This window comes from Chiloscyllium plagiosum, unplaced genomic scaffold (genome assembly GCF_037043375.1).
Source record: "Chiloscyllium plagiosum isolate Xiang-an unplaced genomic scaffold, Cpla_swu_hap1 HiC_scaffold_38, whole genome shotgun sequence".
In the NCBI taxonomy this organism is placed as follows: domain Eukaryota; kingdom Metazoa; phylum Chordata; class Chondrichthyes; order Orectolobiformes; family Hemiscylliidae; genus Chiloscyllium; species Chiloscyllium plagiosum.
In genome coordinates this window covers 42,288,814-42,310,870 of record NW_028270176.1, presented here as the reverse complement: position 1 = coordinate 42,310,870, position 22,057 = coordinate 42,288,814, and the positions used below count along the sequence as shown (strand labels likewise).

Genomic DNA, 22,057 nt, shown 5'->3' with positions numbered 1-22,057 from the left:
TAAATTTACATTTCCAATTGGTGTAATTTGGCAGTTTAAAACTGGCATGAATTTTGTTAGAATGTCCAATTGGGGGAATCAAAAACACCAAGTTCAAAACTCGTGCCCTACCCTTGACATAAAATGGACATTGTCAGATTTTGTCACAGAGGGATTTAGGATGAATAAGGTACTTGGTGGAATCCTGCAATGATTGAGCTTTACTCTGTCTCTGACCCAGGGTGTATCTGAGCAGAGAACATTAACTGCACAAGACACTCATCCTAGACCTGCTAATAATCCACTTTAACTACACAGATGGAATGTAAGTCAGAGTGAGAAACAACTAATTCAGTATTTAACTCACAGCTGGAGGAAAAAAAAACTTCATTACTTCTGTTGAATTATTAAATGCAACTTTGAGATTTTTATTGACATGAATTAACAGTGTCCATCAGTGCAAGTGAAATGTTTGCAAAACTCGGTTTACCGCTGGATTTATCGACTGTTCTGTTGATGATCTTCAATGGAATCGCTTCGTGTCCCACCACACAGGAGTAAGAAGCACCGCTGGCCCACTCCTCCACTGTAATGGATAACAGGCTGTAGATGAAGAAGGAGGTGTTGTCGCTCTCCGCCATCACCTCAGTGTTCTTGTAGTTACTGGGATTCACAGGCTTGTCATTGCTTGTCCACTTGACGAAGATCTCTCGGGGGGAGAAACCTCTCACTAAACAGGTGAGGGAGAGAAACCTCTGAGCGGAGATTTCTTCTGTTGGTGGCAGGAGGACCGACACTGACGGCTCCAGCGGATTAATCACTGCAGAATATTTGAGACAAATATAAATCAACCAAAAAAATCCTGAACCAATATCACAATTTCACTAAATATTAAAATACGCCATGTTTAATTTGAGATTTATTCACTTTTTTTTTGTAAAGGAGCAGTATGTTACACATTCTGTTCAGTAAAAAAAGGAAAGTTTAATGTGAAAGTTGCCTCCATGTTTCCAGCCCACAACGAGGACATTCTGGCAATTTGTCATTGCTGCTGATGACGTCACAACCCAGGTTTCTTCCCACTATATCTGACTTAATCAGAATATAATATCCTTTGGTCCATCTTTTCCTTAATCAGCTACTTAGCTATCCTGCCTTCAGATGCATCATTGATGCTCCCAGCGGTGTTGGTTCAGTTCCAATCAAAGCCTGCCATTGATGTAACTGGATCTGGATTACACATGGGATCCTTTGTGCTTTAATCTCACCGCTCACCTTTCTCCTTGTGGATGGAGTCTCTCAGCGGAGTCGGTAGATTCTGATGGTACACCACACATTCAAAAGTAACGCCACTCAGCCAGGCTTCAGTAGAAATGTCTAATTTGCTGATCACACTGTCGGGATTCTGTCCAGCCTGCTCAGCAAACTCTGATTTCAGAGGCTTCTTTTCTTGTCTCCAGGTCACATTGACTCCAGAAGGAAGATTGGACACAACGCAGGTTACCGTCACCGTCGCCTCCAGTAAGACTTGTTCTACTGGCGGTGGGAGGATTTTAACGGTGTTAGGGTGGCACTCGGTATCTTCTATGAAACAAAAATCAAAGTCAATGAAAAATGTCCCTTTCTGATACAAACAGCCAATCTTCAGATTACTCCTTCACAGGGTGAAGACACCGCCTTCAAAATGGCAACTCCAACTATTGCTGAAATGATGCTTACTATTGTTGATGTATTTGATCTGTGAAACATTTGTGATTACCTATAACATACCCTGTGTAATTATTCCTAAAGAACACTGGCTTTGTAACAAGTGAAACCTGTGAAAAAAGTAAAATCATCGAAGATACCATCATGTAACCCATGGAATTATCTTTCTTTCGGAGTTTGTCTCTCACTTAAGACCATCCATTGATACTTGTGACAAGAGTAATCTGAATATAATGAGTTCATTTCCATGTTCATAACCTTTAGGTGCAAGTGCTGCTGGTCACACTGACTGCCAAATCACATCCCAAATTTTGGACAGATTATAATAAATAATAATTATTCTCTTTGCAGAGTTCTAAAGTGTTACAGGAGCAGTGAACAGCCATGGGTATTCTGTTCATTATATTTAACATGATTAAAAATACTTTGCGTTATTGGTGTGATGTCATTCTCTAATTTATGTCATGGTTCCTCGTGGGCTGTGTTTGGAATAGATCTGAAAACAAGACATTGAGTACAGCATTGGATATCGAGAAGGACACCCATCTCCTTAAGTCTTTCCCTCCATTCAGTTAGTTCATAACTGGTCTGTCCTTTCACTTTATTTACCAAGCTGCACTTTTTAATTTCTTCATAGAGCAGGGGAGGAAAAAAACAAACAAAAGCGTCTTAAATTAATCTACAAACGCGATGGAAATGTCACTAATTTTATAGACATCCACTACTCACTGTGTAAACATCGCCACCCCAAACAGGCTAAATCAGCCTGTCTCGAGTTCCGAGTTCACTCATCCCTATTGTAGCATTCCCACCAGAATTTACTCTCCTGCCTCATCCACTAATTACAGAGAGCATCTTAAAGAAGCTCTGTGAGGTCACATTTATCCCAGTTCATCAAATGTGATAGCCACTTGGTCTGTGGTCTGATCCCATAAATGAAGTTAAAGAGCTCAGTACCAGATAAAAATCGATGTCATACAATGTCCAACCAACAGGTCATTCCTGAGCAGGGAATGAAGCATTGAACGCATTTTGATTTATTTTCAAGTAAGGGTCACTGCATATGTTAACCATGTCAGTTTGATAGAGCATCAGAATAAGGCTGTTCAGCCAATCCAGAGTTTAGATCAGAATGATGCTGGAAAAGCACAGCAGGTCAGGCAGAATCCGACGAGCAGGAAAATCGACATTTCAGGCTAAAGCCATTCTCCTGCCTTCTCCCCGTACTAAACAAGAGCCGATCTATCTCTGGCTTGAGTACACACAATGGCCTGGCCCCCACAGCCCCCTGCAGCAACATGTTCCACAGACTCATCACCCTCTGGCTGAAGAAACCCTCCCCATCTCAGTTCTAAACGGTGCCCCTTTGACCCTGAGACTGTGCCCTTGGGTCCTAGTCTCGCCTACCAGTCAAAGCATCTATTCCACATTCACTCGACCTCAGTCTCTCAGTATTTTCTATGTTTCAATCAGATATCTCTCCAATATCCCCCTCCACCCCAAACTTATCCTTGAAGCAGCTACCAGGCAAGCATTCAGCACTCTGAATGCCTCTCCCAGCATGGTCAGGCAACAAACTATTTAACAAAGCTCACTGTCTATATATCTATCTTCAATAGAGAGGAAACATGCTTTTCTGACTTGCCTAAAGGTTGAATTATGAGCAATGCTAATGTATCACTCAAACTGAAATGAGATACGTGGCATGTTGGGAAACGAGAAGCTGTACTGTGCTGTTTACTCCGCCTGATAAATTAGTGTGTTTGATTCACATCCGAGTTCAGAATGATTTGTAGCTCTCTCAGTCTGTGTCTCTTACCCTGGAGTGCGGTGATGTTTTTACTTTGAGTGTTCTCTCCATGAGTGACCTGGCAGGTATAGACTGCGCTGTTGAACCATTCACCATAAGGGACCATCAGCCGACTCGTCACCGAGAAGTTCCCGTTCGCCTCACACACGGGAGACGTGAAGAAGCCAGAATCCAAGGGTCGGCCATTTTTCAACCAACTCACGGAGATTGACTTCGGATGGAACTCGATGATTGAACAGACGACGGTTGCAAACTTGCTGATTGCGATTTCTTCGCTGGAGCTCACAGTTAGGAGAAGAGTTGGTTGCAGAATATCTGGACCTTTAGGAAACACACCGCATATATTATCCGACGAATTTCATAACAAATACAATCAATTCTCATATATCAAGGTTTCTTGTGGTTAATGTATACAAGAATCATAATTGTGCAGAGTGCTGGAGAAGCTGGGATCCACACAGAAAGATCAGCAGGACAATGTGAAAGGCTAAACTTAGAGGACACAGCAAGGGAGTCAAGGAGGCATAGAAACTATAGGCCGGTAACATCAGAAGTGAGATAGCAACGTTGGATGGTATTCGTTTTAATGAAAGAGTCTGATGAACAAGGCAGACGAATTACTGGCATAAATGAAGAAATGATGCCGTTGCTATCACGGAGACATATTGAGAGCCGGGCAGGAGTGGCTATTCAATATTCCAGGATTTAGTGCCTTCAGGCAAGACAGGGAAAGATAGAAAATGATGGGGGTGGGGGTATGCAGTACAGAATGTTGTTTCTGTTGCAATTCTGACAAGAGTATTTTAGGCTGTAAAGAGAAATGAAATCATGGATACCTCCTTGAACAAAGGCAAATGGACAGTACTTCAAAACCAAAACACAGCAAACATAACCATTGGGAGAGCACGATAGACCTTACTATTGGTCCAAAATACCAAGTGCAAATACATGGGCAAATTTCAGAGACATGTAAATTTAATAGGGGAATGAGAAAAGAGGTTTTTAACTTCCTCAGCATAGGCTTGGATATTCATTTTATCAAAGATTTAGAGGGAGCACAATTCTGAAAATGCCTCCAGGAGAATATTTGAACAAAGTATGTGTTTAATACAGAGAATTTTAATCCAGACCTTGCAAGAGAGGGGTGAACCTGAACTTAACTTTAGGGAATGAAGTCGACCCAGTGGGTAAAACACCAATGGTGGAGCACTTTGCAGACAGTGATCATAAATCAGTTGGATTTCAGATTGTACTGCAAAGGAATAGAAATTGGCCCAAAGTTCTGAAAAGGGGAAGGACAGTTTTAGTAAGATCAGGTAATGACTTGACCAGAGTGGACTGGAAGCTGACACTTATTGGTAAATCTGAGTTAGAGCAGTGTGACACATTTAAGAAAGAGATAGGAAAATCACAGGGAGGGCATTTCCCAGGAAGCCACTGCGTGGGACCAAGAATGCAGCGGGCTCTGGACACCAAAGGGCATGGAGGGGGAGATAAAGAGAAACAAGGGAGGCTTCCGGTCTATACTGAAATCTCAAAACAATAGAAACTAATATGGAGTACAGAACGTGCAAGGGGGAGTTTGAAAGACAAAGGAATTAGAAGAGCAAAAGAGACCATGAGAAAATAATAGCAGTCAAAATAAAGGAAAATATTTTTAAAAGTTACAGACTCATTCATAATAAAAGAATTATTCGGGAAACAGTATTGCCCATTAAGTGTTATTATTGGAGTGGAGCCGGAGGATTAGTTTGTGGTCAAAACGAATGTGTTGTGTCAGTGTTCACTAGTAAGAGTGACAATGTGGGGACAGAAATCATGGAGGGGTGTTGTGATGGACTTTCAGAAATTAGGACACATGACGTGATGTTCTGTGTTGTCTTGCTGAATGAAAAGTGGTTGTATTTCCAGGGCAGATGAAAAATATACCAAGCGGTTGAGCAATGCAAAGGATGAAATAGTTGGGTCGCTGACAATAATTTAGAATTCCTGTCTGGCCACAGCAGTTGTGCCGAGTGAGTGCAGATCAGCCAACGTTGCAATGTTATGCAGGACGAAGGAAGGGATAAATAATGAAAACACAGATCTGTCAAGCTAGTCTCAGTGGTAAGGAAACTATTGAGAAGTGAAATTAGTCTTCATTTGCAAGATAAATCAACAATTTTCAGCACGATTTTATTGAGAGGAAGTCATGTGTAACAATTTGATAGTAGTTTTCATAGAGATAACTCGATGTCGAGATGATAGCAATAATCAGAGCCAATGGGATCCGAGTAAATTTGACAGATTGGATCTAGAACTGGCTGAGTGATGGGAGCTGGCGATAATAGTCATCGGGTGTCTGCGTGACAGGAAATCTATGTCTCCTGGTGTTCTGTAGGGATTGGTGTTGATTTCCTTGCTATTTCTCTTACATACCAATGATGGAGACTCAAATTTAGGAGGATTAACCAGGGAATTCACAGAGGAAATGAAAACTGTCATGTTGGTAAGTCATGAGCACAATGGCTTTAGATTGCAGGAGGATATGAAAGAGTTGGTTGTATGTGAAGAGAAAAGTTGCAAATGGAAATTATTCTGAATAAATGTAAGGTGATGTAATTCGGCAGAAGAATCTGTGAGGTATGACGTTTTGAATGGTGGAACCCTGGAAAGGCCTGAGGATCTTTGGTGCATGTACCCACCGATCCCCTATAGTACTGTGTCGTCTGGATAAAGAGGCTAAGAAAGTGGGAGGATATTTGCTTTTATTAGCCTAGACATTGACAATGAAGGGTGGTGAGATGATACTGGAACTTAATAAAACACTGTTTAGGCCATACGGAAGGGTTGTGTGCATGTTATCGAAGGAATGTGATTACACTGAAGGCAGTATTGATGAGATTTGCCAGGGTCTTGCCTGGGTTGGAGGGTTTTAGTTAAGAAACTAGTTTAGATAGACAGGGGTTTTCCTTGGAGCAGAGGAGAATTAGGGAGAAGATTATCATGATATCTAGAATTATTTTAGGCATAGACAGGGTAAACTGGATGAAACCTTTCCCCTTGATGGAGAGATCAATGCCTCAGGGGCACAAGGTGAAGGTAAGGCCAGGAGGTTCCAAGTGGATCTCATGGGAAAACAAAATCAAACAGAGAGTGGTGTTAGCCTGGAGCTCAGCACCTACAAGTCATGGAGAGACTGAGCCCCTCATTATAAGTAGGAAGTATCCTTGCAAGGGCAAGTCACACAAGGCAATGGATCATGTGCTGGCACATGAGACTGGAATAGTTAGGTGGCTGTTATTGATAGGCGTGAATTGGATGGATCAAAGGGCCTTTTTCCTGTGCTATATAAGGTGATTCTGTGAAAACCTTCTTCATGTTAATCACAGATGATCTGTTTATCTCAGTTCCCACAACACTTACCTGGACATGGCATTACTTTGCTCTTGTGTGTCCCGCTGTGTTGAACCTCACAGGAGATTTTGCTGGGGCAATCTACCGCTGACCCGGGCAGGATTAACTGGCTGCTCAGGGTGTAGGTTCCCTTCTTGTTTCTCACTGATGGGTAAGTCTTCAATCCAGTCGTGATTAGCTCCCCACCTTTCTTCCTGGTTACCTTGGTGACGTCAGGGGAATAGTCCATCGCCAAACAACCAAAGATCACAGAACCGGTGTTGTGCTCCTGACAGGAGGAGACCAGGCCATAAAGCGTGGGGGGAGACGGTGTCTCTACAACAGAATGACCAATTGAGCATGTTAGTTTCTGTTAATTTGACCTTATCAGTTACTCAAATGTATCCTCAGCTGTAAACGTTTGCCAATATGCTCCCGCTGAAGTCGACAGCAAAACTGGGGTTTATTTTTGTTTCCTACCAGTTGCTGATCATGATCATTGGTTCCCTCTTTAGAAACATGCCCTCGACCTTGACCATTACCATATAATTTCGGAAGAAGAACATCCTGATGCCACCCCAGTAACTGTTTGAATATCTCACCAACTGACACTTTCACTGGATTGCTGTGAAGAGCAGAGACGTTTCCCAAAATGCAAACCAAGGAAATGCAGATTCATCGAATTTCTACAGTGTGTGCAAACAGGCCATTTGGCCCAACAAGTCCACACCCACCCTCTGAAAAGTAACGCATCCAGACCCATTCCCCTACCCTATTATGCTACAGTTACCCCTGACTAATGCACCTAAACTCCCAATCACTGAATACAACGTTTGCAATTCCCCCAACTTGCACATCTTTGGAGTGTGGGAGGAAACACACACAGACATGGGGAGAAAGTGCCAACTCCACACAGACAGTCACCCGAGGCTGGAATGGAACCTGAGTCCCTCGCACTGTGAGGCAGCAGCACAAACCACGGAACCAACTTCTTCTCCACGAGGTGCCGTGCTGCTGGAAATACCCAACAGCTGGCAGTACCCCCGGAGAGAAGTCAGAGTGAATCATAGAACATAGAACATTACAGCGCAGTACAGGCCCTTCGGCCCTCGATGTTGCGCTGCCCTGTCATACTAATCTGAAGCCCATCCCACCTACACTATTCTATGTACGTCCATATGTTAGCCCAATGACGACTTAAATGTACTTAAACTTGGCGAATCTACTACTGTTGCAGGCAAAGCATTCCATACCCTTATTACTCAATGAGTAAAGAAACTACCTCTGACATCTGTCTTATACCTATCTTCCCTCACTTTAAAATTGTGTCTCCCCGTGTTTGCCGTCCCCATACTTGGAAATCAGGTCCAGTGAGCCTTCCTCACTTATCAATGCAAGGCAGAATGTTCTCTCTGGGAGGAAGGTCACTGCAGCAGCAGCACAGGCAGGAGCTGAGCACTGGGATGGGGAAGATGGTTGTTACGGCTGAACTCATGCCAATTGGCTGGAAGTTGAAACATCTCATTTACAATTATCTGAATTCTGGAGGCCCCTGAAAAATGGAGGACCATTAAGGTTCAGCGACTTTGGAGTGTTACAGCTGAGTATTTACGTAAATATGATTTGAGAAATGAACAAGTAATCTTTAACTTTAATAACTATCAAACTGACACACAGTTCACCACCAAACCTCACGTCGCAGACTAACCACTGCACTTATTCTGTCTCGACCTAAATTCCCACTCATATTGACAAACCCTAACCTGCTATACACCCATTCATGCCCGGAACACACAACCCCTATCACACGAAACACATCCAAGGCAATCCATATTGGTAGTGTAGCTGAGCAGAGAGACCTCGGTGTCCATGTGCATAGATCCCTAAAAGTTGCCAGCCAGTTTGATAGAGTTGTTAGGAAGGCATACTTTGTGTTGGCTTTCATCGATAGAGGGAATGAGTTTCAGAACCACGAGGTTAGGCTGCGGCTGTACAAAACTCTGGTGTGGCTGCACTTGGGAGTATTGTGTACTGTTCTGGTCACCACATTATAGGGAGAATGTGAAAGCTTTGGAAGAGTTCAGAGGAGGTTTACCAGGATGTTGCTTGGTATGGTGGGAAGGTTTAATGAGGAAAGGATGAGGGACTTGAGGCTGTTTTTATTTGAGAGAAGAAGGTTGAGAGGTTACTTAATTGAGACATAAAAGATAAAAAGAGGGTGGACAGTGAAAGTCTTTTTCCTTGAATAGTGATGGCTAGCAGGAGAGGACATAGATGACAGATGTCAGAGGTTGTTTCTTTACTCAGAGAGTAGTAGGGCCATGGAACGCACTGCCTTTAACAATAGTACACTCGCCAACTTTAAGGGCATTTAAAAGGTCATTGGATAAACATATGGATGAAAATGGAATCGTGTAGGATAGATAGGCTTCAGATTGGTTCCACAGGTCAGCGCAATATCGAGGGTTGAAGGGCCTGTACTGCACTGTAATGTTCTATATTCTATGTTCCGGATGGACATATGATCACAATCCCTTTCACTCATTTACACTCCTGCCACCCTGCACCTGGCCCATGGTGAATCTGGCGCTGACTGGATCTGGCACCATCATTTTCACAACCTCGGACAAAAGCCCACTACCCAAGACATGACCTCAGTCCATGATCACTGACCTCTCACCTTACCCAAGTCAACTTGTGCACATTGCATCCCAGCTCCTTTCACATCTGTCCTTTTCCACCCACCATTTTGCCAGACTCCGAGCTTTGCATTTTGACAACACGTCCCCCTGTCACTTCATTACAGTGACCTTCCACCCCCGAAACATCCTGGCACACTGCCCACCTCAACGCTAACCAACCTGGCACACTGCCCACCTCTACACTAACCAGCCCGGCACATTGCCCACCTCTACACTAACCAGCCCAGCACACTGCCCACCTCTACACTAACCAGCCTGGCACTCTGCCCACCTCTACACTAACCAGCACGGCACACTGCCCACCTCTGCACTAACCAGCCAGGCACTCTGCCCACCTCAACACTAATCAGCCTGGCACTCTGCCCACCTCTACACTAACCAGCCTGGCACATTGCCCACCTCTGCACTAACCAGCCTGGCACTCTGCCCACCTCTACACTAACCAGCCCGGCACACTGCCCACCTCTACACTAACCAGCCTGGTACACTGCCCACCTCTACACTAACCATCCCGGCACACTGCCCACCTCGACACTAACCAGCCTGGCGCACTGCCCAGCTCTACACTAACCAGTCCGGCACTCTACCCACCTCTACACTAACCAGCCTGGCACACTGCCCACCTCTACACTAACCAGCCTGGCACACTGCCCACGTCTCCATAAACCAGCCTGGCACTCTGCCCACCTCTACACTAACCAGCCTGGCACTCTGCCCACCTCTACACTAACCAGCCCGGCACACTGCCCACCTCTACACTAACCAGCCCGGCACACTGCCCACCTCTACACTAACCAGCCTGGCACACTGCCCACCTCTGCACTAACCAGCCCGGCACTCTGCCCACCTCTACACTAACCAGCCTGGCACACTGCCCACCTCTGCACTAACCAGCCTGGCACACTGCCCACCTCTACAATAACCAGCCTGGCACTCTGCCCACCTCTCCACTAACCAGCCTGGCATCCTGCCCACCTCTCCATAGACCAGCCTGGCAAAGACAGACCTCCCGCATTTCAGCTCAAACTACCCCTCACCTACCAAGCACAATTTGACCAAATTATCCTGTGACCATTACCATTTACCTTGATGCCACCTTGCCAGACAGAGTGCATGCAAGCTTACCCAGCAGCCAACTCCTCACAGCCTACCAGCCCAAACTCTCCCACATGCCCAATCTAGCCCCTCACTTGCTCACCACCTTCCAACTTTGAGCCTACTCCACCATAATGTCAGTGAGTCATAAAGTCATACAGCACAGAAACAGTTCCTTTGGTCCAGCTCATCCATGCTGACAAGAGTTCCCAAATTAAACTAATTCCACTTGCCTGCATTTGGCCCATATCCATCCAGACCTATCCAGTTCCTGGAGCTGTTCAAATGTCTTCTAAATGTTGGACCTATCTCTGCATTTACCACTTCCTCTGGCAGTTCATTCCAATGTTTTGGACAGTTACAACATGAAGCCCTAACTCCTGCACTCAGTGCTCTGACCAATGAAGATACATGTGCCAAACACCTTCAACACACTAGCTACTTGAGACAACGCTTTCAAGAATCTATGAGTCTGCACCCTCAGGGTCCTCAGTTTTCAATATTACTACCCAGTGCCTTACCATGAACTCTGTAAGACTCTATGAGTCTGGACCCTCAGGGCCCTGTGTTCAACATCACTATCCAGTGCCCTACCATTAACTCTGTAAGTTGTGACCTGATTTGACTTCTCAAAAAGCAACACGTAGTATTCATTTAAATTACACTCCATCTGCCACTCCTCAGCCCATTGGCCCAGCTAAGCAAGATCTCATTGTACGTTTGGATAACTTTCACTGCCAATTATAACACCAATGTTGGTGTTACGTGCAAACTTACAAACCATGTCCCATTCAATGTTTTCATGGCTTTCAACCAATATTGTACCCTGTTTGCCTTTCTCCCATATATCCGGAGCATTTTTTTAAGGATTGAAGGAATCTATCTGCTTATTGAAATCATTTAATGTTTTGTCGTGAATCAATTTCTGTGGTGGAGAATTCCAAAGGTTCACCATTCTTTTGCTGAACAGCAAACAATCAGGTTCAGTGTTGGGAAGACTGGTGAGCAGCATGATTAATGATGATCCCATGATTGGAATAGCATTCTAGAGGGGCCGAGGGGCCTTCTTCAGCTTCCAGATTGCATGCCGACTTGTCCCTTTGGCAGCATGTTCCAAAGCTGTGATCCTTGAGGATAAGGGCGCACATGCATGTAAATGCTTCACCTGAAAGCTCTCCTCCAAATTAGACTTCAACTTGACTCTCAACTATTTCCCTGCCCGTTTCCTCTTCCTCAATCACAGCCATGGGACTCACTTCCTAACAGCGCTGTGAATGTACTAATACCACACAAACTTCAGCAATTCAAATAGGCTGATGATAACTGGTTTCTCAAGGCGATATAAAAAGTCTGACACTTCCACACCTGTCTAGAGATTCAAACAACCACTGGAAGAATTGAAAACAATTTGAGGCACTTGTGTGTCTACACAAGATGACATGGTTTCCTTTTGTGTGATTTGACTGTGTTTTCACTGAATGAACAGAGCTATTTCTTAATCATGTATTGGGAATGAAGCTTCCCTCATTTTTTAGCAAGGCAATCACACATTATATTTCTTTATTCCAGGGAAGTATAGTTTTACATTAATGAAATATGATGATTGGGATGTTTCAATTGGAAATTGTCAGAGATTGAAAGTTTACTTTCATGAGCAATTAATTCCAGCCTCATTGTGTCACAGTACTCACAGGAATGTCTTTCAGAAATGGTGTCTCTCTTTGTTTCGGGCAGTCGAATCAGTAAATCTGGGATAGTTTTTGCTTGTTAATCAAAGGTGTTAAAGAGTTTTAGCCAAAGGGAGACCTGTGGATTTAGTCACAGATGCTCCATGATCTAAGTAGGTGGTGGAACAGCTCGAGGGACTGAGTGCCCTCCTCTTGCTCCTACCTTCCTATCATTGTGTCATTCATTAAGCTAGCACTGGCGGTGAACACTTTTTATGAAAATATTTCAACAAATTAATTGTTTCACACATGCTTTAGAAAAAAACTTCTGTTGATTATTTGGAACGGGATCATTGACATTCTCTAGTTGAGTGATCAAAATAACTTCGACCCAATTACAGCAGCCACTGCGCTCTGGAGTGTGTTGTTACTTCATAATAGTTTCTTGTGAAACTACAGCTCGAGATCAGGGCGGTCAAATTCAATGATTCTCTAATATTTAATATCTCTGAACATTCGCAATTTGTTCAAATGCATCTTTTCTCTGAAGAACGTGCTTCATCGAACACAACATTTTTAAATGAAACAACAAACTTTAAATGCTAGAAAACCAAAATAAAGACAGAAATTTCTGAAGAAATTCAGCAGGTCTGGCAGCTCCTGTGGAGAGAAGGCACGGTTAACCTTTCGCATCCAAAGACCCCCCCCCCCCCCCCCCCCACACACACACCGCCTTCACCAAATTGTTTTCACACCTGTTGAGATAAACAGTGATTACATTGGCTTGACTCTTGTTGGAAAAAGAATTCTTAGCAGAGGTACTGGATGGTCTTAGATAGCAATTGAAGACCGACTGAAAAGCTATCACCATCTGCTGCAAGTGATAGATTCAGCGGAACTCCCACCGTACTGAACAATCAAATTCAGCTCCAGCACTGGTTTAATATAAAGTAAAACAGCCTAAGCATAATCTCATCAAATATGCTTCGAAAATGATTCATTCTGTATTAGTTATAAATGATATTGTCATAACAGCAAGTCAAAAGCTGGGATTTCTTTGAGCACTTTCTCTATTAACCCCATCTAGCGATGCCCAAAAGCTTGTGAACAAATATTGATCTGGAAAAAGCTGCTAACCACCAAATTTCTGTTTAATATCTAAGAGACACAAGTCAGGACAGCGATTGAATAGATTTCATTGGCCTCTGTGAGTAGAATTCCAACAAACACCCAGACATGTCAATCTGCTTTCTTGCACTGAAGTAACCTGATAAGAGATTGTGTTACATACCTCTCTAACAGGTTGTAAGTGAACAATGGCAACCTGGCACAGAATCAGGGACTCTACTACAACATCACAACAGACCTGAACACAATGAGCTTGACACTATCACGGAGAACACAGCCCACATGTTTTGACAATACATAAACCATGTTAGTTATTATCACCTTCCAACAACCAGGGATTGTTCCAGAATTTTTGTACAATGAAAGTAACATTTCAACATTTATCGAAGAATGCTTTGACAGCAGCTCCAAATTGTTCAAACTCTATGGGAACAACAGCGGAATAAATCTAGGAATTGCATTGTCATCAATTCACTGTCACTGGATTCCAACCTAGAACTCCCTTCCTCTTTCCCCTGTGAATGTTGCTGCACCAGACGGTCGACTTAGTTTGGAAAAGATTAAAATGTTTTGAAGTGTAATATGACCGTTGCCAGTGACATTAAAAGCTGATAATAGGTTTTCAAATAATAAGATGCAAAAGAATTCTGATTCTGCATTGTGCCACGAAACATGTCCTGCATAACTGAGGCACAAAGAAAATATGCAGCATATTTCCCTCTGACTCGCTCAATCAAATATCTCTTGTTGCCAACAACCAATTTCAAAACTCTTGCTATCTGCCTTTTGTTCCTGAAATGTTCGTTCTGATTGGAACAACTTAGTCAGGGCTCTCAATTCTGGGGCATCTAATCGAATATTGTATTTCTGGCAGATAAAAGTGGTTTTGAAGCGCGAGATGAAATTGAACAGTCTGAGATTCAGGTATCCGAACTGGACAATTTACAAATGGTCAGGACCATTGACAAGTTAGTCAGATATAGCACTGAAATAAACTGCACAACAGACTTAATCCTAGAGGAGACATTGCTCAACTCCTCACGTCAAATATATTCGCTGTAATTGAACATTCATTAGAGAAACTAACCAGAGGATTAATGTGAACAAGAATGTGTTCACAATGAACATAAATAACCACTGAGTTAATAAACTTAATAAATCATTGTATTTAACAAAATTATTGAGGTGGGAAATATCGCCAATTAAAGCACAGATCCGGAGGAAATGGATTATTCTCTAAATTATTTTTACATATTCTTAAAACGTTCCTTGAACTGTGGAGATTTTGCATGCACTGCATAAAGTCAATACTGCAGTCCAGTGTGGAAAGCATTTCTGTTGAAGGAATTAGGGCAAGGTCATTTTCTTGTTAACTGCTTTTAATGAATGAAAATGTTTAAAAAGGTATGAATTGAAAACATGCTTCTGATTGGAGTTGCCCGCTTTAGCGGATGTCTAAGTAAATGTGGGCACTGCTGCCTCACAGATCCAGGTACCCAGGCTCGGTTCTAGCCTCGGGTGACTGCCTATGTGGAGTTTACACAATCTCCCCTGTGTCTGTGTGGGTTTCCTCCCACAATCCAAAGATGTGCATGTCAGATGAACTAGTCATGCTATATCGTCCATAGTGTTAGGTGCATTAGTCAGGGATAAATATAGGGTAGGGGAATGGGTCTGGGTGGGTTACTCTTCAGAGGGTCGGTGTGGACTTGTTGGGCCAAATGGCCCGATACATACTGCAGGAAATCTAATCTAAATGATTGTCACACTTAACTAATGAGAGCAGATTCGTTCCGATCGCTACATTGCAATAAATCGGTCAAGTATATTAATTAAAATAAATATTATTCTCTTTTCAGTGTCTGAATAAACAATGTGCTCTGTTATCCTCCAGTTCACGTCTTCTGCAAATTTGTGAACTCTGCATCCGTCTGAACACATCGATGTAAAATGAATTCTCTGCGTTTGCATCAAGCACTCCCATGGTTTTAAAAGTAGGGCTCCTACAGTATAGAAACAGGCCGTTTGGCCCAACAATTCCACACTGACCCTCTGAACAGTAAGTAGCCCACCCAGACCCATTCCCCCTAATGTATATTTACCCCTGACTAATGCACCCTAACCTACACATTCCTGAACACTGTGTGCAATTTAGCACAGCCAATCACCTGACCTGCACATCTTTTGGACTGTGGTAGGAAACCAGAGCGCCCGAAGGAAACCCACACAGACTCAGGGAGGATGTGCAAACTCCACACAGGCAGTCACCCGAGGGTGGGATCGAATTTGGGACCCTGGCACTGTGAGGCAGCAGAGCCAAACACTGAGACACCATGCTGCCCTGCGAGGTCATGAGTGGATTATTTTAATTAATTCGAAATTTGGCCTTGGTGACATAATTTACTATAGCAGTTGTTTCGAAATAATGACTCCTCAGTTGATATTTTGTTGGAAAATGTAACTATTTATTTAAAATGCACAGATTGGGAACACCTAAAGCGCTGTGCAGATTAAATAATTCAGTTAATGTTTTATTTTATCCTGTAAATCCAGTTTAATCAGGGACATAACAATTAATTAACTCAAGTTACGTGTGAAACTGATCAAAGCAGTGAAACTGACCTGTTCTTCATAGAATTGAGCAGAATTTCCAAATGGTCTTTGCCAATGATCTTTTCCAGCCAGAAAAATATGTATGTAGTGTACAGCGGAATTGAAAGGTGTTTCTTGATCAATTATAAGACAGTCATGGCATTTTTGCTCAAGAGCAAGAACTATTAGAACATTAGACTTTTGGAATTCTATTTATATTTCTCTATGACTTGTAAACTGTTTAAAGACAGACCTTGTGATTGAACTAGATAGTGGGGTTCTGAATTTGGATTGTAAAGCATGGATTAGACTAATCCTTAATTATTACTTTTAAGTCAAAATGGCGCCCGAAGGTATCTGGTTTCCCTTCATTTCTAAAACCTTTGCGATTTGTCTTTCACTTGATGAAATTAAGTGAAAGACAAATGAAAGGCTTTATGAAATTTCACCTCGCATGCTGATCGCAATGAATGGGGAACCTGGAGCGGTTCATTGTCACCAACCGTGTTAACATTGCAAAAACAATGTAGAAACCAAAAACAGTTTCCCAAATATAACATATTTAATGTTACCCAAGCACAGTCCCTCCTCAACAGGTCAATGATCACCAGATCACAACACGGTGTGTTTGCAGCAGATCTAGCTCTGCAAACATTTTCAACAGATCCAAGAACATGATGTAACCTCACAAAAAAAAACAAATTGAAGTCTAACAAACCTGCTCAGAATCCAGCAAACTAATGATTACATTGAAGAGAAATAACAAGTCATAATAGCAGCCTTGTTTGTGAGGGGACTTAACACTTAAAGCTGTAACGTTTCTGGCAACAGTTCAATTTATTTCCAACCTGTACACCCTTCCTGATCATGACAATCTTGTGCAGCGCACAGTAGAGCGGTTGAAGGCATATATTGATTAATCACTTCATGGTCAAAACAAAATTACTGAATGGACAAATATTAACACATTATAATTTTAAGTTAGTTTCAATTACATAATCTGACCAATTCTGCAGTTTCAGATTTTAGTCCCAAATTTTATTTTGAATGAGGCTACTCAAAACAAAATTCAGTTAGTTTACAATTAGAACTGAGTTTTTTTAAAAAATGTCAATGCATTAAAAACTCGTTTTTTTCATTTCTCACACTTCCCGGTTTCTGCCTTAAGTTGTTTTTCAGACCGTTACAAATGGATGTAATGTTTTCAATCAAGCAGAGAAAAATGTGTCATATAAGTTTAACAAATGCAGAAATGATTCATGAAAAACCAAAGAACTTCACAAATATTGGTAATGAAAAGTAATCCAGAGAGTCAATCTCCTCACCAGAGAGAAAACACCGATTACAGAAAGCAGAAAAACGCTGATCAATTTCACAAACTGAATAAGATCCAATCAACTCAATTCAACAGAATCAAGGAAAATAAAATCAGAATCCAATCAACTCAAAACAACAGATTTGAATGAAACATAATCAGAATCCAAACAATTCAATTCAATAGAATCAAATAAAACAATTTCAAAAGCCAATCAACACAATTCAACAAAACCAAGTAAAAAAAAAATCAGAATCCAATCTACACAGTTCAAACCGAACCAACTAAAACAAAGCCAAAATCCAATCAACTCAATTCAACAGAATCAAGTAAAACAAACTCAGAATCTCATGAACAGAATGCAATATAGCACCGCAAGAAAATTTTATGACAGTTTCTAACCTGCTTGTCATCAACTAATTAACAAAATAAATGCGAAAATATAATCAGGGTAAGAACATATATTCAAGAAATTAATAATGATATTTTAGCATATTTTAATAATGTTTAGTAATGTCTCGAAGATCTTTGATTTCTTAGCGTTTGTTGTTGATAATAAAACTCACAGTCAGGGTGTCACTGACATTAAACATTATTTATAGCTGACTGATTAAGAGACATTAGGTGTTTCAAGTAACCCAGCCACACAGAATGCCCATTTGATCAAAAAAAGAGATGCACCGAGTAACTGACTCCATCATCCCCACTGTAACTATTTGCTGAGCCTTAACTGAAGTCTGTAATCAGTCTGAACAAAAATCAATCCGAACCAAACCAAACTCAGCACAGAATCTGAGTTTCATTTAATTCAGAAATTAGTCACATGAATAGAAAGTTTTTAAAAAGTCACTAAGAAAGTTCAAGGGTCTTACCTGCAATCACTGTCACCATGGTCCCTTGGCCCCAGTAATCAAGATAGTCACAGTGTTACATTCTCTGGACTGGGTCACACAATAACTAGCTCTGTATAAAACAAATCAAAAATCTGCCATCATTTTAAATTTTCAGAACCACAGACAAAATAAAGTCACGATAAATTTTCATCACATAATTGTGCTGGTGAATTCTGAACATTCTTGATTAATGTTAATACTGTTTTATACTTCACAGAGTAACACATGAGCTGATTCTCAAAATCCCCAACTGGTGTATCAATAATTACCGAACACTTTTACAAATTAAATAGTGATACTGGCATTAAACCGCACAGAACTAATACTGCACTGCAAGTTAAGACGATTTGTAGAAGTAATTACTGACTAGTTTCAAACAATGGAGGCTGAATAGGTTTTTGTATTGGTCATAATTGCAGTGTCACCCCAGCTATACCACTGTGAGACACGTTGTGTCAAATACTATGACAGACTGTAAACTGTAAAATGCAGAGAATTTCTTCACATCCTAGAATGCAGTGATTCAGACTCCTCTAAAAATGATTCGGTGTGTTATTTCAGCTTTTACAATCCATTGTATTTTGAAAGCTTGGAATACTTTTCCAGGTTTGGTCTGCATTTAACTTGACAATCAACACGAAGAAGGTAGAAAAAATTATACATTTGTACAAACTAGCACTACTGGATTGCGTTTAAATTGCATCTCACATTATTTCTCGCTCCTGCCATGGTAGAAATCACCAATTTGAGATAAACACTTGTCAGTGGTTTTTGTATGAGGATGTCGCTGTGCACAACACTGTGACCCACTGTAGTATCACAATGATGTAGACCAGTACACTCATTCTCTGTTCTTTACTCGAGGTCTCAATTTTCATTTGAAAGAGCCATTTAGTTCTGATCATGTTTAGAATGAATGCCATAGTTGACATAACAATTAGCAGTGATTTCCTGAGCTGTCAGATATATTAAATCTAACATTTTGTCCGAGCATTTAATTGATGGAAGTGTTAGCAGTACATATGACATGCCCAAAACATTGTCCCATTGTGTCAGCAGTTTGCTAGTTTAAATGGTACATTTCCTCTTTGATAGTTTTGTAAGAGGCAGCCTGAGGTCTGCTTCAGATTGCAGTTGGTATAATTGCATTTAAAACTCGTACTGACCGTCAGTTTATGATGGAATTGACAAAATGTTCGCTCGAGCTGTTTTTGAATGGGTCCAGCCCTGGTTCCTCTCGCTGTGGTCTCTTGCACAGTAATAGATGGCGGTGTCTTCGATCTTCAGGTTCCCCATGTCCAACGCGAAAATGTTGTTTGAAGTGTCTTTGGACGCAGTAAATCGACCCTTAATCGCTGGTGCATAGTTATTGTTGGATGAATCATAGTAGTACAGCAGCCACTCCAGACCCTGTCCGGGAACCTGTCGGACCCAGCTCATCCAGTAGCTGCCAAGATCGAACCCGCTGGTTTTACAGGTCAGTTTCAGGCTGCCTGCGGGACGGCCAGTCTCTGCCTCTGGCTGGGTCAAAACAACCTCCGACTGGACACCTTTAAAAAGAAAACAAACAAACCATGAGCATTAATGTTGGTGAATTGATAGCTGAGTCTTTTACATTCCTGCCGTAGACTAACATTGAGACAGTCACAAAGAGAGACTTGAACAACAAACACTCACATGATAAGAAAGTCAGTAACAAACTGAGAAAAAGTGTCGACACAATCATTCTGATAACTTGTGGGAAGCGGTTCTGCTAAGGTCTTTCTAAACAGAGCCGACCCAGGAGTGTTGAATTACGGTCCAGTGCCCAGGATTTATATGGCCATCGGAAGGGGCAGGCTTACAGCTTCCACAAGTTGGTTTCCTGCTGGAGGCTCGGACTGGATCCTGGTATCAGCTTGTACAGCCCGAACACATTGGATCATGTCTTTTAATGAGCTTCTGCTTAAACATGGACACATACACATCTTGGGATATTGGTTTTGCTGAATAGCTTCTTTGGAAGTAAATTTGAGTAGCTTCAGGTCTTTTTCACATGCTAGTTGCATGTATTTTGTTTAAAAAACAAATTCAACTGGAAGTTAGCTCCCTTTATTTCTACATTCATTCACAAGCAGATAAAACTAAAATTAAAGTTCAAACATATAACTAGCTAATAAAACAGTTGAGCTTTTCTTCCCTGGATACTGCAAGTCTCTGTCCAACTAAAAAATAACATGTAATTCATACTAAACATTTCAAAATTCGATTTAGGCAACTGAATACAGAGCGTGTCCAAAGTGATTATATTTAGAATATTCAATTAGAAGTTAACTCCCTTTAATCCCACATTCCACCACAAGCAGATAAAGCTAAAAAGAACTTCAATAATATTATTAGCCAACAAAATGAATGACTTCATTTTTGCTGTCACTCAAAGTCTCTCTCACATTACAAAATAACATGCCATTTCTAATCTGCGTTTCTAAATTCAGTTTCGGCAACCTAATATAGAGCATGTCTAAAGTGATTATGTTCAGAATGTGAGTGTATGTCACGAAACAGTTTGGACCCGGAGATTAGAAGCACCTCCTTACATTGCAGAATGTCTCTCCCTGAATCTTCTTTTTTCAAATTGCTCCGACACTAAAATGCACAGTAAAGGAAAGCTGTGTGCCTGAGAAACAAAATGTGAGTCCGCAGTGATACATAACACCGAGGTACACTTTTGAAAGAGCATCTAATGAACTAGAACAAGACAGTCCATATTTGTTTTAAACCCTCAACGTCTAAACCATTGCATGTAACAGTCTGGGTACATCAGGAATGTTTGGTTAAGTTAGAGAGTATTACAGTAATAATTACCACGAATGTAGGTTATAAACAGTACATTTCTCTGCTCATTGATAGCTCTGACAGGGCAGTTAACCTATAAAAATCAGCAAAAATTCACGGTTACACTACACCAGTGTTAACCATGTATAAAGGGCCCACTCAGTTTTAATGAGATACATGAATCAGAATGGTGTAACAAGTGATGTGAGTTTGAACCAATTCAATTTTGTTAATTTACTTTGAGATGATAACAAATGTTACTGCAATGTGGGATTTTGGATCCATTAACTTCATATTCAGGAGCTTTAAAGATACTCAATAAACAGACTGAACTAACCAGAACGTCACTGCATTCAATGTCCTGTTTTCTGATAGTCATACAGTGAATGCTGTATTCAGTGACTTTCCTTTTAAAGGGAGAAATGCCAAGTGAAATGCATACATTGTGAGTAAATGGGAAAATATAATTTGTTTGGTAGGATTTTACTTTAGTTGATTCATTTTCCCTTTAATCGGCCAGATCCAATAGTTGGCAGCAATTAAGCTGACTACAGAAAAGGTCCTTGAGTTCCCAGTTTCATTTACTGGAAGCAGGTGGAGTTTCTGCAGTGGATCAAAGATATTTTGTCTCACGGTTGACCAGTTTGTGGAAAGCCAACTGCAAACTATAACCACTGCCTCCGCAGAAACAAAACGACTCAGCAACAATACTGGAGAAAAGTTTATTTTCAGTTGTGTAACTTGGAGAACTAGTCACTCCTCTCATTGAAGGAAATATTCGCAGAGTCTCAGACGCAACCTTAACATCAACAGTTCATTCAAGGATCACTACAGCACTGTTTAGTATTGAGAAAAACTGATCAATAGTCACAGAGTCATGTAGTGATACAGCATGGTTACTGACCCTTCGGTACAACCAGTCCATGCCAGTTCTAATCCCAAACTAAACCAATCCCACCTGTGTGTACTTGGCGCATATC

The 22,057-nt window shown here is 41.5% G+C and overlaps 1 gene segment (V, D, J or C); it reads right to left on the bottom strand.

Annotated features, from left to right (window-relative positions):
* Positions 1–407: 407 nt before the first annotated feature.
* LOC148139447 (Ig heavy chain C region-like) lies at positions 408–20,038 on the bottom strand. The segment is given in 7 exon segments: positions 408–799; positions 1,255–1,563; positions 3,506–3,817; positions 6,902–7,207; positions 18,243–18,283; positions 19,495–19,813; positions 19,941–20,038. Coding segments are annotated over 7 exon segments (1,728 nt in total).
* Between the last annotated feature and the right edge of the window lie 2,019 nt (positions 20,039–22,057).